The 14,908-nt window shown below is 45.4% G+C and overlaps 1 protein-coding gene across 3 annotated transcripts; it reads right to left on the reverse strand.

Annotated features, from left to right (window-relative positions):
* Positions 1-1,922: 1,922 nt before the first annotated feature.
* On the reverse strand, positions 1,923-12,622 carry LOC104337289 (gap junction beta-6 protein). Of its 3 annotated transcripts, none has more exons than XM_075427619.1 (3): positions 12,378-12,622; positions 11,897-11,971; positions 1,923-3,735 (listed from the first exon to the last, which is right to left on the reverse strand). In XM_075427619.1, exon 3 carries the CDS (start codon positions 3,711-3,713, stop codon positions 2,925-2,927), a length of 789 nt encoding a protein of 262 aa, XP_075283734.1. In that variant the 5' UTR covers positions 3,714-3,735; positions 11,897-11,971; positions 12,378-12,622; the 3' UTR covers positions 1,923-2,924. The 3 variants fall into 3 exon arrangements, with proteins under 3 accessions (XP_075283734.1, XP_075283579.1, XP_075283668.1); XM_075427464.1 differs by having other exon boundaries at positions 11,897-11,974; XM_075427553.1 differs by lacking the exon at positions 12,378-12,622 and having other exon boundaries at positions 11,897-12,135.
* Between the last annotated feature and the right edge of the window lie 2,286 nt (positions 12,623-14,908).

The following is a 14,908-nucleotide window of genomic DNA, read 5'->3' on the forward strand; positions in this document are numbered from 1 at the left end:
AACGTGCGTTGCACATAGCATGACAAGAACCACCCCAGCCAAACACCTCTCGGTCACAACGGGTCTTCCCTGCTGACTCGACGACTTAGCACTGGGGAAGCCTTGGATAACCTCCGGCTCCTTGATTTGCAGCCGCCCTCGGTGCAGGCTGGGTAGGGACCGGCACATTTGTTCCCGACTGGTCTGGCTGCCAGGACAGCCCAGCGGTGGGGCAGTGGTGCTTGACTGCACCTTCCCAGGTCCTGCTGCCACGTGGGAAGCACCCGATCAACCCAAGCCCATGCACAGCCCAACCGCACACATAGCTGTGCTGGTGCACAAAGGACCACGTACGTCCAAATTCTTCAGTTCAGCTTTGCCCACTCACCCAGGCTTAAAATGACAACAGACGTGGAACTGATCTTCTAGAAAAAACCAACTGCTGGAATAAAACCCAGTTTGAAAACTTGCAAGGAGGAAATGAAAATGCCATATAGACAGTTACTGCCATATCCCTGTTTCGGGGGGGCTGTGCTTTATGAGAGGTGAAGAACAACCAGCCCTCCTCCTTCTGAGGAAAACATATCTGCCTTAAGGTGTTTTCCAGGTTTATGGGCATTCATCATAGGGCTATTTCAATCTGATCACTAAAAGTGGTGAGGCGTGATCAGGCATAATCATTAACTGCCCTCCATTCCTAGTCCCTGTATGGTACATGATTCACAGCATGCCTTGGATGAAAGTCCATAGCTCAAGTCCCATGAAACAGCTCTGGAGCAGAAGTAGCGGTGTCTCCACACCCAGGGACCAGCACAACACAAGGCCCAAGCCCTCGCTGCTTGCCCCAGTGCAGACCGGGGGGTGATCCGGTGGGGTACAGCCCGAGCCCCCACCTTCCTGACCCTAAGGGAGCAGCTCCATTAAGAAAAGGTTTAAACCACTGCCACCGCAGGACGTGGAGCCTGGAGAGGGAGCCATGATGGTGAGGCCACCAAGAACAATGCCCACAAAGGCAAACTTTTGTAGCACTTTCCACTTCTGCTCATATTTTCAGCCTGCAGAAAGAACAATGCAAGCACACTAATGTACAAAGTTTTGTGTTTTTCCCTCAAGCCTGCTGGTAGACACATTCAGAAGACGAGCAGCAATTTCTTTTCACAACAGCAATTAGAAAAGAAAATGTGCTGTGAAGGCAGGAAAGACCAGGAGCTCGCCAGCAGAAGAGAACAAATGAATGACAGGGCTCAGCTCAGGCCCTCATGCAGGGACAGAGCTGACTCTCGGTATTTTCTCTCTCCTGTTGCTTGTGTCTGCACCCTGTTAGGGTTCTGCTGGTCGCAAACAAAACCACCAACCAACCCAAACTCATTTACAGCATGGACACACACAAAGCTGTGCTGGCACCCGTAAGAGAAAGCATGACAACAGCAGGGGGAAAACCGCATCTCTTCTCCTAGGGATACCTGCTCTTCGTTATCTGCACTGGCCCCTTGAAAGAGGAGCTCCGTGATGCAAAAACAAAGAGACTAATCCCTTTGTTAAAAAAAAAAAAAAAAGAAGAGCAACTCTGCTGAGGTCAGCATGTCCATGACATGTTGATCATGGTAAGAAGTGATCCGAAACAGGAATCACACGCAACATGCTACAGCTAGGGTCTTGTACTACAGCCACCTCTCGGACCTGCCGGATCCCCGGCTTTTAGCAGCACACCCCTCCCACAAGCACACGCTCTCGTGCACTCCGGGGTTACCTGTGCACCCCACCAGTGCACAGACAACAGAATGAGGGCACCAGCACTCTGGCTGGGAATGAGGGGTGCGTATGGGCTACACGCACTGTGGATGTAAGCTTCCTGCTGGAAATCTGTCTTGTCCTGCTCAAGATTTCACTAGCAGTCACATACAGACTCTCACTGCATTGAGAAAGGTTAAAGTGTTTGCCTTTTATTCAGACGACTTACTCTGTTTCCAGTGGTTTTAGATACTTTTCCACGCCCTTCAAACCAAAGAGCCCCTAGTTTCATAACAGCACCATCGGTCTACCACAAAAAAAAAAAGCAAACAAATCAAAACCAAAAAAATTCCATGATGTGATAGAGTATAAAGAAACAAATACAGCTAATACATTAGAGAAATTAACATTTACAAGAAGTTACGTATGTTGCTGTAAAACTGGCAGTATGCAATTCAAAGATCGGTAAGATTACCAGGTCTGCTAGATGTTTAAAGCAAGTCTACTTAGGCTGTATCTATCTCACCATGCTGGCTTTAGGCACGACTTTGCATGTGGAACCTCACTACTCCAGTCACCCATGCTCCATGTGGTGGGTTTTCACACAGCTCCCCTCACAGCCAGCAGTGCACATGCAAGTGCCTCAGCCACCTGGCCAGACTTGAGCTCCACCTGCAAAGCTGTGAAGATGTAGCCTACTGCTGTCTCCTCTCTGAATTTGGTGTTACAGAGTTCACCTGCATATGCCTGGTTAAGAAACAAAACACAATCAGCTGTGTACTACAACACCTTAAGGAACAGGGAATCTCAGATCTTAGAAAAATATTTTAATTGTCAGTTCATGAGTAAAAACTATCACTATTACAAAACATCTTGTAATACTAGAATATCTAGCTTGGTAAGAATTTTGTTCTTATTGCTGTTGCATGTAGTTTTGAGGAGCTGTGTCAGCATGAAGGTACCAGCAGGTTCCCCACTTGTCATAGGCAGCTTGTAGGGGTACTCATAGGAAGATAGACTTTCCTACTTAATCCTCATAGAGTTTTCACACGTTTAGGCTGCCCTGACTTTTTTCAGACAGGCATAATTGACACCTGGCACTACATATCAAAGTCTCACCCAACTTACATTGTTTACTATAACAAATTTAATTTGCAGCCTTTAAACAAAGAACATTCACTCCAAAAAGAGTGAACACCAGCACTGACACCACCTTAGCTACTTGTAAACCCTATAACTGTGTTCTGACAGCTATCAGATATTAACTCGTTCATTTCATTTTGTTTGGTTTCTTTGTTCTCATGGTTGGGGTGATGTTTTGCATTCCCAGCTTTTTTAGACCTTCTGAGGAAAAATTTTGCCAGTAAGTAACATAATTCAGCCACATTTAAAAGAATGCAAATGCTGGACACGGCAATCATGAAAATAGTAAACACCGTCTTTTCCGTAGGTCGAGAAACAAAGCAGTCTACTGTGTTGGGGCAGGGCCAAGCACTACACTTCATTAAGCGAGGCATTCGGAACCCATCATACATGAAATAAAACGCATACATGAAGACTGCTTCAAAGACCAGTCTGAAGAAGATGCTGCCAGTGTACGTCCACCACAAGGAGCCCTCAATACGAAACCTCTGTCTTCTGATTTCTTCAATGTCCTTGTATTCGCATTTCTGGTCTCCCTTTCTGAACTGCCTTTTCTTCTCGTGCCTCCTGTAAGCTACGTGCATGGCCACCAGCAACGCAGGCGTGGAAACAAAGATCAGCTGCAGGGCCCAGAGTCTGATGTGAGAGATGGGGAAGAAGTGATCATAGCAAACATTTTTGCAACCAGGTTGCAGAGTGTTGCAGACAAAGTCATCTTGTTCATCCCCCCAGACTCTCTCCGCAGCCACAACCAGGATCATGATACGGAAGATGAACAGGACTGTGAGCCATATCTTCCCGATGCTGGTGGAGTGCTTATTTACACCTCCCAAAATGGTATGCAGACTTCCCCAATCCATTGTCTTGTTTTAATCGTCTGACCTAAGACAAGACAAATACACAAAACTAAGACCAATCAAGATAGGAAACAAACACCATCAAGCATATGGTATAAAATAAAGGCAATATCACATAATTGCAGCATATCCATCGGCTATGGTAACATTCTGTTGAGGCACAGTAGGCTTACCTATAAGGAGTCATAAATAACAATCTAATCACATATCAGCAGGTAATATTTCATTACTTACACACACGGTATCACATTAATTTGATTTCTAGATGTATTTGACAACTGAAAACAGCCATTAGCCACATCATTAGGAAAACCACACAGGGAAAATCAATGAGAACAGCCTTAAATTAAAAGCTACAACTTCTAGTAGTTTGGTAACAGTAACAAAAAGAATAGAAGATTACATCAGCCAAAAGTAAGGTACGTGTTATGCTAAAAAATAAAAGCGTTAGCTACAATTCCTAGGTAAATCAAGCCAAGTCAGCTTATCCTCAGCTTTAGAGCATACACAACATTTTCATGAGTACATTCCAGCAATACAGACAGACCTTGAGGAACTGCTGCTGACACTCCGCAACTTCCATGAGCGGGTCTGGATAATCAGCATTCACAGATCTAAGAAATGTGACTGTAGGGCTCTGTATCGTTAACTGAAGCAAATTCCACAATAGCTTGAGGTGATGAAGGTTAAGCCTTGGTCATTACCCATCTCATCTTGAGCTGGATGTTTAAAAATCAGTGCTTGAAGATTCATCCCAAAATTGCACTTCTCTCCACTAGCTACGAAGGGAACCTAGGCTAACTAGACAGAGACTCCTCCATGGTCGTTGCCTGTCAGGTGATTTTTTTCCTTTGTAACACAGACTGCATTACTCCTAGAACAGGGGAGACGTTTCAGAGGTTGGAAGAATCCTGAAGTCAACGTTTGAAGAGTTCAGACAGGCCAGCAGCAGCTCAGAGACTCTTCAGCAGAAGCACATACATAGTTTCCAGTAGGCGAGTTTCAAAGTACTATGACTGTAATGTATGAAAGGAGTTAACCTTTGTCTCCCACGTACCTCCCCAGAAACACCACAGTTGTGTGGGTTTGCCCAGCTTTCACTGAGTCTGAACGCTCTCTGTGAAAGGCTGTTCAGCCCAGGTGCCCCCATCCCTCCACTTCAGCTGGATTTACAGAAAGTTAGTTTGCAGGCTACTCTGAATTCAAGAAACCAGCATTTCTTGTGTTTATCAGCCAGGACCCTCTAAAAAGTGCTCACAGGTCTCTCTTCTCCGAAATTCCTCAAGACAGTTTATTTCTCAACTTTGCGAATTCATTTGCATCAGAGAGACCATTTGTCTTTGGCATTTACAGCACAGGGCACCGATAAGCAAAAAAAAAATCACATTTTCAAGGTTTCTAGAGAAGAGCATCCACTGCCACAAAGGCCATCATGTGACAGAATTGTTAAATTCTTCCGAACTCTGAGCTGGGTCACCTTGCACGAAGAAGAAAATGAAGACACTTCTTTACTGGTGTCTTCCATGTCACACTCCTATTCTGAGTAACGTCATAAACCTTTATATAATCAGCAATCGCATACAATACAAAGCATCAAAGTACACAACAGCTCACAGAAAATGAGAACTGTTAATTATTACATGAACGCAAGGTTATTTTTTTCTTGAGTTACAGGAATGCTAGTGTAATCTCCCTTCAGTGGTTCCACAAGCCACATTTCCCCTCAGATCACGCTGGCTGACTGCGTGCGGTTGTACTTTAGGGGAAAACTAAGGGGGGCACCAAAGATTATCTGGATTAGAGAGAACCTGTCCTGAGCCTCCTTTAGGCTGCAGAATCTATGTGGGGTTTTACCTCTGTATCTGTCTGAAAATAGTCCTGGAAGCAGAGTCACCTTCCTATCCTGCTAGGTTATATTTCCAAAAAGTGAGTTTATTTTTCATTAGCATACACATACCAAGAAAGTCTCTGTAGGTTAACAAGCCTATGAGGGCACAGGAGAGACCCTGAATGCCAGAGATACTTAGATAACATACTACCCAGGTTTTCAAATATTTTTTTCCACTCCTTTTTTTGCTAACTTGATTTTTCATCAGACCAGCCTTTCTTTCAAGATTTGCTTTGGAGATTACTGCATGCTAAACAGAGAAACAGTTGCAACTGTAGTAGTGTTTTTATTAGTGTTCTCTGTTACTATTACATACACATTGCAATTACAAGTACTTATAAAATAAAAAGTACTTATAAAAGTACTAGTACTTTTTTTTTTTTTAGCCTGATCCACTTCACCAATCTGCTTTAGAGCATAGACCCACAAAGCACCTGGAAAGCACAGCTTCATTTAAAAAACAGGCTGCAGATTGCAAAGCATGGGAAAGAATAAGCAGTCAGTGGGGAAGAGGGGTTGGGAAAGCTTTATTGCTGAGGACAATACATTGTGAAACTATGCTCTTCAGCTGATTTTCTCCATCTCATTTGAGAGTATACAGTGCTTGCTATGGTGTTTTACGGTGAAGCATGGTGCTTCAGTTGTAGCAAAATCTATGTCTGTATCTGGATTGATGAAGAAAAAGCCACCTCACTTTGGAGGGGCAGCTTTCCACCTCAAGTCTCCTAGTGACATTTCCTCTCCTTCCCAAAAAAGCCTGTCTTTCATGTCTGCCCAAACCCCTCCCCTTCACCATTTCCATCTACCTTTCTAAATTCTCCAAATATCTCTTCAGCTCCTCCTGCCACCATTCCCTATTCTTTCTGCTGCTTGCCGAGTTAGTCATCAACCTTTGCCCCATCTTGCTGTACTCTCATGGCCTCTCAGACCTGGTTTAATGCCAGTGCAAAGTCATACGACTTCTGGGACACTCAAAAGATTGGTACAGGCACTGATCAGATACCAGTAAAGTCTCACTATCTTCTCCCTGCAGGCTGGCACAGTGAAGATTGTAGGACCATATTCTGGCAGCCTGAAATCCATCCAAATACTTTGGGCCCAGTGCTTCCTCCTAACTGGCTTTAAACAGCTCTTACCAATGCAATTTAGAAGATGGGAAGAAAACAAGATAGCTTAAGTCAGTGAGATTGAATAACTAAGATGTTAGAATGGGTTCTAAATGCTCATCTTTAAGTGTTAAATTTTCCTTAAAAAAATGCAGCTGGACATGAAAAAAGCCTTTCCAAGTCCCAGCACAGATGTCTGTTCTGCTACCAGCTGAACCTTCCATTTCAACAATCAGGGGATCACAATAGTATACGGCTGTTACAGTAGGAGTTAAAAATGATCTTAAAAGATCACAATGCTCCACTGGAAAGTTAGTTATGAGGAAAATGGTTCTGTATGAGAACCACACAGAGAGGCATATAAGCAGGTATTTCGTTTTGTGTTGGTTTTTATTTTGCTGTTTTGTTTTGGGGTTGCGGAGTTTTTTCCCCTACTAGTAGACTAGACAACAAGAGATCCACAGCTTAACTATTTCTATAGTTCCCCAGCTTCTGGGCAGTGTTGTTTTGAGCTCCGTGCTGCCATGGCTAGACTGCTTTCTACTTTAAATCTAGCTCCTGTAAACCTACATCAAACCACAATCACAGCACAGCGCACACGCCCAGTGAAAATCCCTGCAATTCACAACACTGAGGACAATTATCACTGAGCACCTGTGTTTATGAGTACAGCTAGTTAGCAGATGCTTTATTCACTCTGTTAAAGACTGTTATACTGGGTAATCATTAGTCAACGGTTAAATCCACAGCTTCAGCAAACCACAACTAGAATATAGTGAAGGTAAAAACAGAAGATACATTCCTTTCAAATACACAGCATGGTGCTTGCTACTATAGGATATTATCAAGCAAAAAAGTAGTCATTAGCAAGTATTACAATATTTTCTTATGCTATAGGAACATCTAGGAATCCCAGTCAAGAAGTCCACAGTATGCTAATTTATGCATAAATTCAGAGTAAGACTATAGCCTTCTCCCCACAGCTACAAACTGGATACCAATTTACTTATTCTACTGGAATTACATGTAAGTCTGGAGGGTGTTCAGGATGCCTCCACTCCCTCCTACTAGAATTTTAGTGGAGGACGTACCAAGAGTTACCAGTTTGGTGCAACACTCCACCACTCTCAGTAGTGCCTCCAGATACTGATACAGAATTAGCAATCTGCCAAGACAAAAGTCACTTTAATCCCATTTGGGAATGCATTAACCAAGATAATCTTTAATCAAAAAATCACTGGTCTTAAGTGTCCCTCCCCACCCCCCCAAGCAGGGAACAGATAACTCGGATGTCTGACAGCAGCAGTTCTAATGCAGAATTTTTGACGTAGAAAAGCTTTCGAACATCTAATCTGCATCAGACCCAAGACCACTACCAAAATTATTTTCTGACCCAACTTCACACAAGAAGTATTGCTGCATGTGGAGGTCCAGCGTGCATTCAAAGGCCCTGCTGATACAACTTTCCCTTCAGGTCTTGGTCTAGACAGTTAAACCGGGAGCACTAGCTCGTATAGGGGCTGATACCACCATCGAGGTATCTTAGAGCTGTATATGCTGTTTCATATGCAGATTTCAAGAACATGCAAACCTGGATTTCAGCAGTTTTGTTATCAGCATACCTTCACCCTGTCAACCTGGGATCCAGTTTATTGCTAAGCAAAACAGCAAGAAGTCAATTGCTAGTGTATGGATTTTGTTGTTCCTACTGCTGAGTTAGTTTTGATGCTGTATCACAAGAACAGCAGCATTGCCAGGACCAGAACAAGGAAGCTTCTAATAAATACAGACTAACCTGTTCCAAAGACAGCATGCTTTTATTTCACCTAGGAAGGCTGACATACAGGCTACAACAATTACTTGCTAACACTCTCAGACTTCCTACCTAATTGTCAGCCTGCCTCATGCCTTGGTCTCCAAGACATTAAACTGCAGATAACAAAATCTCACCATCTCACAGGGCTGTCCTGAAATGCTCCACTACAATTACAGGCTTCACAGACTCCTAAGTTGTTATCAGTGGACCAAAACATGTTAAGTATCAGTTCAAAGTTGGAAGTACAGAGCTTGAATTCAGTCATCCAGGTTGTTCCTGCTGCCTGAAAAAGAATACAGATCCCTACATTGCTACAGCTTTAATGCAGAGTTCAAACTGTAAGAAGATGCAGCTTTGAACTCAGAATTTGGCAACCAAAATCCTTTAATTTCACTATTAAAGGCAGCTTCCAGATATTTTAACTTTACAGTGGTATATTCAAAACTTCAAGGAGCTTGCAGCTGGAAGACTCTGAAATATCAATGACTGTATTTCTTTCCTAAAAAGTTGAATAAAGATCAAAGGAGCAGTCTAATAATCACAAAAGCCTGCACAATTCTCTCTAGAAGCTCTTAAACTTTGTTCTCAACGCCTATCTCCAGATCAGAGTGGAAACTGGAGAACAGAAGAGCCATGACAGGGATTACAGTATATCTGATTTGTCACAAGAACAGGCAAAGACTAATCAGGAACAGGAAACCTCTAACAGTTGCTGGTCTGAACAGTGCAAGCATTGTACTTTTCTTCTACTCGAGTTTATGAAAACAGGAGGCATTCTTTGCTCTAATTAAAACCAGTGTGAAACCCATAGATAGCCTTTAACACAACAGATAAGGACCCAACATGTATGCAGTTAAATGTTAAAAAAGCATGCTAGTTAAGTATCAAGAGCATTAAGGGTTCAGTTCTACCCACAATGACCCCCTTATGACTGTCCCATATTCATGCCCCTACAGAAGCTTTAACTCCTTTTCCGAGAATGTTTGGAAATACCCATAGCTATTTTAATAGCCTACAACTGGAAATGGAGGATTACTATCCTCCAGAACATCTCTGCACAAAATTCACTCCACTTGGAGAAAACAGGAAATCAGAAGTGACAGTCACACTTGAAGGCATAACAAGACAGCACAAGTCCTTTTAGAATTTGGCCCGACAGCCATTTTCCCCCATAAACCTTTCCTTCAAAACATGCTTTAAATTTCTCACTTCAAAAGAAAGTCAAATTCCTGAGGACTATGTCTTCACTGATGCAAGTGTTCTATTTCTCATATTTTTTTAAAATGGTTTTATACACACTGTGCCCTGCTCCCAGTCATGAAAATAGCAACCTTTTAGTTATGACATTTTTACATATTTTTCTTTTTTTGTTTTAAACCTGGTAGCTAATTCCTATTTCTTTTCCCCTAGACCTAGGCAAAGTTTGCATCCCCTTTGCAAATCTGCCTGCTCCCACTTCTATGTATATTTCCTACAGAACTGGTAAGTCCTTGTCTCTCTCACATACAGACAGAACTTCCACTCTTTTGGAAATGCTAATTAAATTTATAAACACTAAGATTTTATACTGCAGTGCAGCTTTTCCTTGAGTGTGCTTTGTTATCATTTCTTTCATCAAAAGTAAATACAAAAGCAGCTTCTTCCTTTTTTTTAAAAAAAAAAAATCTATTACAGGACATTTGTATGAGATAAGGAGTAGAATTATTTTTCAGCGTTCTTTTATCAACTGGAGACACCTTTCTCTTTTTCCACGTTCCTACTGTTATGACAGCACGTTATCTCTCCTCATATATCATCATTTCAAGTTTTTCTTTACATAAACTGGTGTTTAGCCAGGCAAGAGTCACTGTTCTCCTCCTTTCAGATAACTCATCAGTCATCATTAAATAACAATTAAAAACAGTGAGGAACAGAACAAGGAAAAACATCAAAAGAAAAAACAAAGTTTCCACCTACACCCCTGTGCAGTTTCTGGGACCGCTGATTTTACTGGAACTCTTCACACGAATAACACAAAGAATCAACTTGTAAAGCATCCTCTTTACTCACAGGTACCAACAAGCTTACGCAATGACTGTTATTAAGAACTTGCACTTCTATCTGAAAGCATTGCTATTTTTCCAGCCCTGAGATAGTCTCCTTTACCTATAGCTTTTTCAATGTACAATTACTTTTTGCACAGATGAAATGAGGTTGCCCAAGTCATCTGCTTGGGTTATGCTTCAAGGGATGCAAAACAGCACCATAGTCAGAGGCCCAAGCTTCAGAAAGCTAAGAGAACTAGCCCTGGCAGGACAGAAATAAATCCTCCAGCGAAATATTTTAATTCACGCCTTTTTATTGTTTCATTTTTAAGCTGTGATATGTAGTCCTTCTACCAACCATGAGACTGACAGTTCTAGGGACTAAAGTCTCCCAGAAACCCTGACACGTGCAGTAGAGGTGCAACCTCATGGCTCTGCAAACATGTTGGAAATCTCACCTGGAAAACATTGCAATGTCTAGTTAACGCATAGAAGTGCTTCCTTCTTCCAGGCTGAGGCTTGGCCCACCATTGCCTTGTCCTCTAAGCTAAACCTAACACAACCACGCACACATCCTTCTGCCTGCTGCCTTTCCTGTGGGGCTCTTCCAGGTAAGTATCAGACAAGCAGGGTTTCCAGGCCGATAACTTCCTTAATAAAAATCAAGGATGAAAATATATTTTATTCTGCTCTTGACTCAGTGCACACACGCACATCATGGCAATGCCAAAGAGCATCTGGGGCCCAAACCCTCATACCATTTCATGCAGGCCACAGCCAATAAAATCTCATTAGCAGTCAAAGTCACAAAAAAAAAAAAAGGTTTAAAAGAGCATTCTTAGGACAAAAGGCCACTTCCTTCTTTCAACCCTTTGCCTGTTCTCTCAGAGTATTTCTGGGCTACATAGTGAAAACTAATAAAGCATAAGACAAAGAAACCAATTCTTGTACTGGGGAAAGGAAAAAGAGAAGAAGAGAGATTCTTCAACAGAAGAGACTGGAAAAATAGCACCCAGTCTAGGAGAGGGCAATGGTGGGCAAAACAGCCATGCCCACCACGCCACGGGCAGCACCGGCTCCCGCTGCGAGCTCAGCAACCCCTCCAGCCCCGACTCCAGCTCGTCCCTCGCGTTTTATTTCAGGGCTCGAGTGCCCGCTCCCCGTGCGACCTCACCCAGCCCTGGCACTCCGGAACACTTCTGACTCACGCCTCTCGCTTCCCATTCCCCCGGTAACTCGGAGGAATGCCTCCAGCGTGCCATCAGAGGCTCGCCGGACCTGTCAGCTGCACTGATGCAAGCTGTTTACCTTTACGCAGCTCTCTGAACACCTGTAGGCGCGTCGCAAATTACCTGTAATTGCGGAAGCCTTTACTTTGCCCGGTGTTTTAGCTGGTCGGGTACTTCACATAACGCGCTCACAAGGAGCTGCTGGGAGGAGGTGCGTTAAAGAGAGAGAGATCATTAGGAGTTAAACGGATAATTAACAGCGACAAAGAACGTTCCCGATCACCGTGACTCGCGGGGTTCAAGCGCTCCCCCTCACGCTTGAAGTTCGGGAAGCGCAGCCGAGAGCTCCGGTAAATCCCGCCAGGCGCAGGGCGGCAGCGCGCACGGCTCCCCCCGCCGGCCCCGGCCCCCGCTCCCTCCCCGCGCCGGGCAGCGCCGCCCGAGCTCCTCGCTCCGCCGCAGAGGGCCCCGGCCCCGCGTCGGGATGCAACAAGCGCGGCGGCACAGGGGAACGGCGGGCCCGGGTAGCCCCGCTGCGCCCCCGCCTCTGGGCCCTTTCCTCAGGGAGGACGCGCGGGAACGGCCTCCCCCGCCGGCGCCTCACCTGCCTCAGCAGTGCCCGCAGCCGCAGGGGACTGTCGGGTCAGCCCCACCGGGAGCTCCCCGGGCCGGGCGGCGAGGCTCAAGGCGGGTCCGGCAGTACCTGAGAAGCGGCCGGTCCCAGCCTCGCCGCCCCGGACCTTTAAAGTCCCTCCCCGTTCACCTGCCGCCGGCTTTTAACCCGCCCTTCGCCCGCCTCCGCCCGCGCCGGGCTTTTCAGGCCGCCCGCGGAGGAGGGGGGAAGCCCGGGGCGGGGCTGTGCCCTGAGGAGGGGGTGCGTGGAGAGCAGGGCTTCGAGCGTGAGGGGAAAAGAGACAAAATGAAGGGCGGGAGGGCTTGGGCCCCTCACGGGGGCGGCGGGAAGCGGCCGGGGGGCGGCGGGGGGCCGCTCCCCGGCCGCTTCCCGCCGCCCCTGAGGTTGCAGGGGGAGAGCGTGAGGGGAAGGGACATAAAGATAACGGCAGATCTGAGGGGATTTTTTCTCAGAGGAAACGCGTATCTGTTTAAGATAACAGGGTCGTATTTCCATCTGGTCAAATCCAGGTATTTGAAAGGGCCTTGGGACAAAAAAATAACTAACCTAAACCCAGGCCTCTTCTCCTGAAAATCGTTAAGGAGCTACTGGCCAGGCACAGGGGGAAGAGCCAGTAGTTCCGGGCTTCTGGAGGTTTGTTTTCCGGCGCGATTGAAATGCTGCAGCAGTGCCCTGCAAACTCGCGGGCTTTCACGGAGCTGCGGATATCTGTCAGCTCAAAGACCTGGTTTGGAAGGTTTTCTGTTCCCAAGGAATACAGTTGCTGAGGAAACCATTTACTTTGAGTTGAAAAATCCCTGCCTCAGATGGCATTCTCTGGTTTGTGCACATGCACATCAAACCAAATAAACGGTTTCTAATCCTCTTAACTAAATTTCCAAAGAAAACGTACAGCACAACTGCAACAACAGCAGTACATCGGCTCAGGCTTTGGGTGAAAAATGTATGTGTGCTTGTTTAGAGTACCAGTGTAAGGGCTCCAACGGTAAACGATTTCCAGCTAAATTCTGTCCTTTATCTCCACTTTCTAGAATGAAAATAGTCCCAGGGACAATCTTTTGCAAAAGACAGTGGCTTAATTGATCTCATAGAATCACAGAATCACAGAATAGTAGGGGTTGGAAGGGACCTCTGTGGGTCATCTAGTCCAACCCCCCTGCCGAAGCAGGGTCACCTACAGTAGGCTGCACAGGATCTTGTCCAGGCGGGTCTTGAATATCTCCAGAGAAGGAGACTCCACAACCTCCCTGGGCAGCCTGTTCCAGGGCTCCGTCACCCTCAGAGGGAAGAAGTTCTTCCTCATGTTCCGACGGAAGATAAAGAATCTTATTATTGAAAGATAAGAAACTGTCATCAGCTGTGGTTTAAACATTAGCCTCTGTGGCACTCATCTGTCCTCCACCACCCCTTCCTACCCTTACAGTTAGATCCGTGGAACCTGCACGTTAGGACCGTAGGAAAATTCACATTGGAAGGGGTCTCAGGAGGGCTGTAGTCCAACCTCCTGGTCAAAGCAGGGTCAGCTCTTGTCTCAGACCATCCACCAGTTGTACCCCATCCACAGGGGACCCAGCACTCGCTGCAGCTGAGGTCAGCTTGCTGCAGCAACTGTAGCACCAGGCCCAATGTGTATGATACTGTGCTGAGCTAGATGAGCAATAAATACCTGAGGCCTGAGTCTTCCTGCGTTCGCTGACTTCCGTGGGAGTTGTGTGTTCAGATGACGTTCAAGGTTCACCAGTACAGCGTGTATGAGGAAGGGAGGTGGCTCCGGAGCTGGCCACGCATCTGCGCTTTGCAAAAGCCGAAGCCCATCTGCTACTGTAAGAAAAGCTTTAGAAGAGACATCTAGAACTTGGGTGTTGTTCCCTCTCCAGTCACTTTCCAGCTTGATTCCCTTGAAAAAGTAGAACGTGTCCCATCTCTGTCATTCCAAGGTCAAAGTACTCTAAAGATTGGGTATATTTAACTGCAGCAGGGGATTTAAAGTTTTACCCAGTATTTCAAGGCTGCATTTGCTGACAAAAAGCGGACTTTTTACTGTAATAAAAGTATTATGAAAAACTAGTGGAGGCAAGACCTCCACTTGAGGTCTGACTGTGAAATCACCTAAAGGAGATGAGCTGTGGGCAGGGTTACAGCATGGACCTCTCCGAGCTGCCTTGCATCAGGTCTTCAGTGTACTGCCTTCAGGAGGGTGTTATGGCTGGAGGCCAACAGCTGGTGTATTATCCCAAGGCAGAAACACCCAGTTCTGGCAGCAAAGTCTTTAGTGATGTTCTGTCTTTCAAAAATGAGACAATGATGTCGAACTAGCCGTTTTTTAGCTGGAACCACTGTGGGGAGTACCGGGGGAATGGGTGGTGGGGAGCAAGGGGCCAGGTTCTCCTCTGCTGGGTAATTTTTTCATCTCTCATCTGTTGAATGCTACTTCTCTGACCTGGTAACATCAGCATGCTCTTTGGTTGTAAGTGATCATGCAAGGGGCACGAGATCGAAAG

The sequence above is a fragment of the Opisthocomus hoazin genome, chromosome 1 (assembly GCF_030867145.1).
Source record: "Opisthocomus hoazin isolate bOpiHoa1 chromosome 1, bOpiHoa1.hap1, whole genome shotgun sequence".
Lineage (NCBI taxonomy): Eukaryota > Metazoa > Chordata > Aves > Opisthocomiformes > Opisthocomidae > Opisthocomus > Opisthocomus hoazin.

Coding starts and splice junctions, on each gene's coding strand:
- LOC104337289 (XM_075427619.1), bottom strand. CDS start 3,713: ATGGATTGGGGAAGTCTGCATACCATTTTGGGAGGTGTAAATAAGCAC.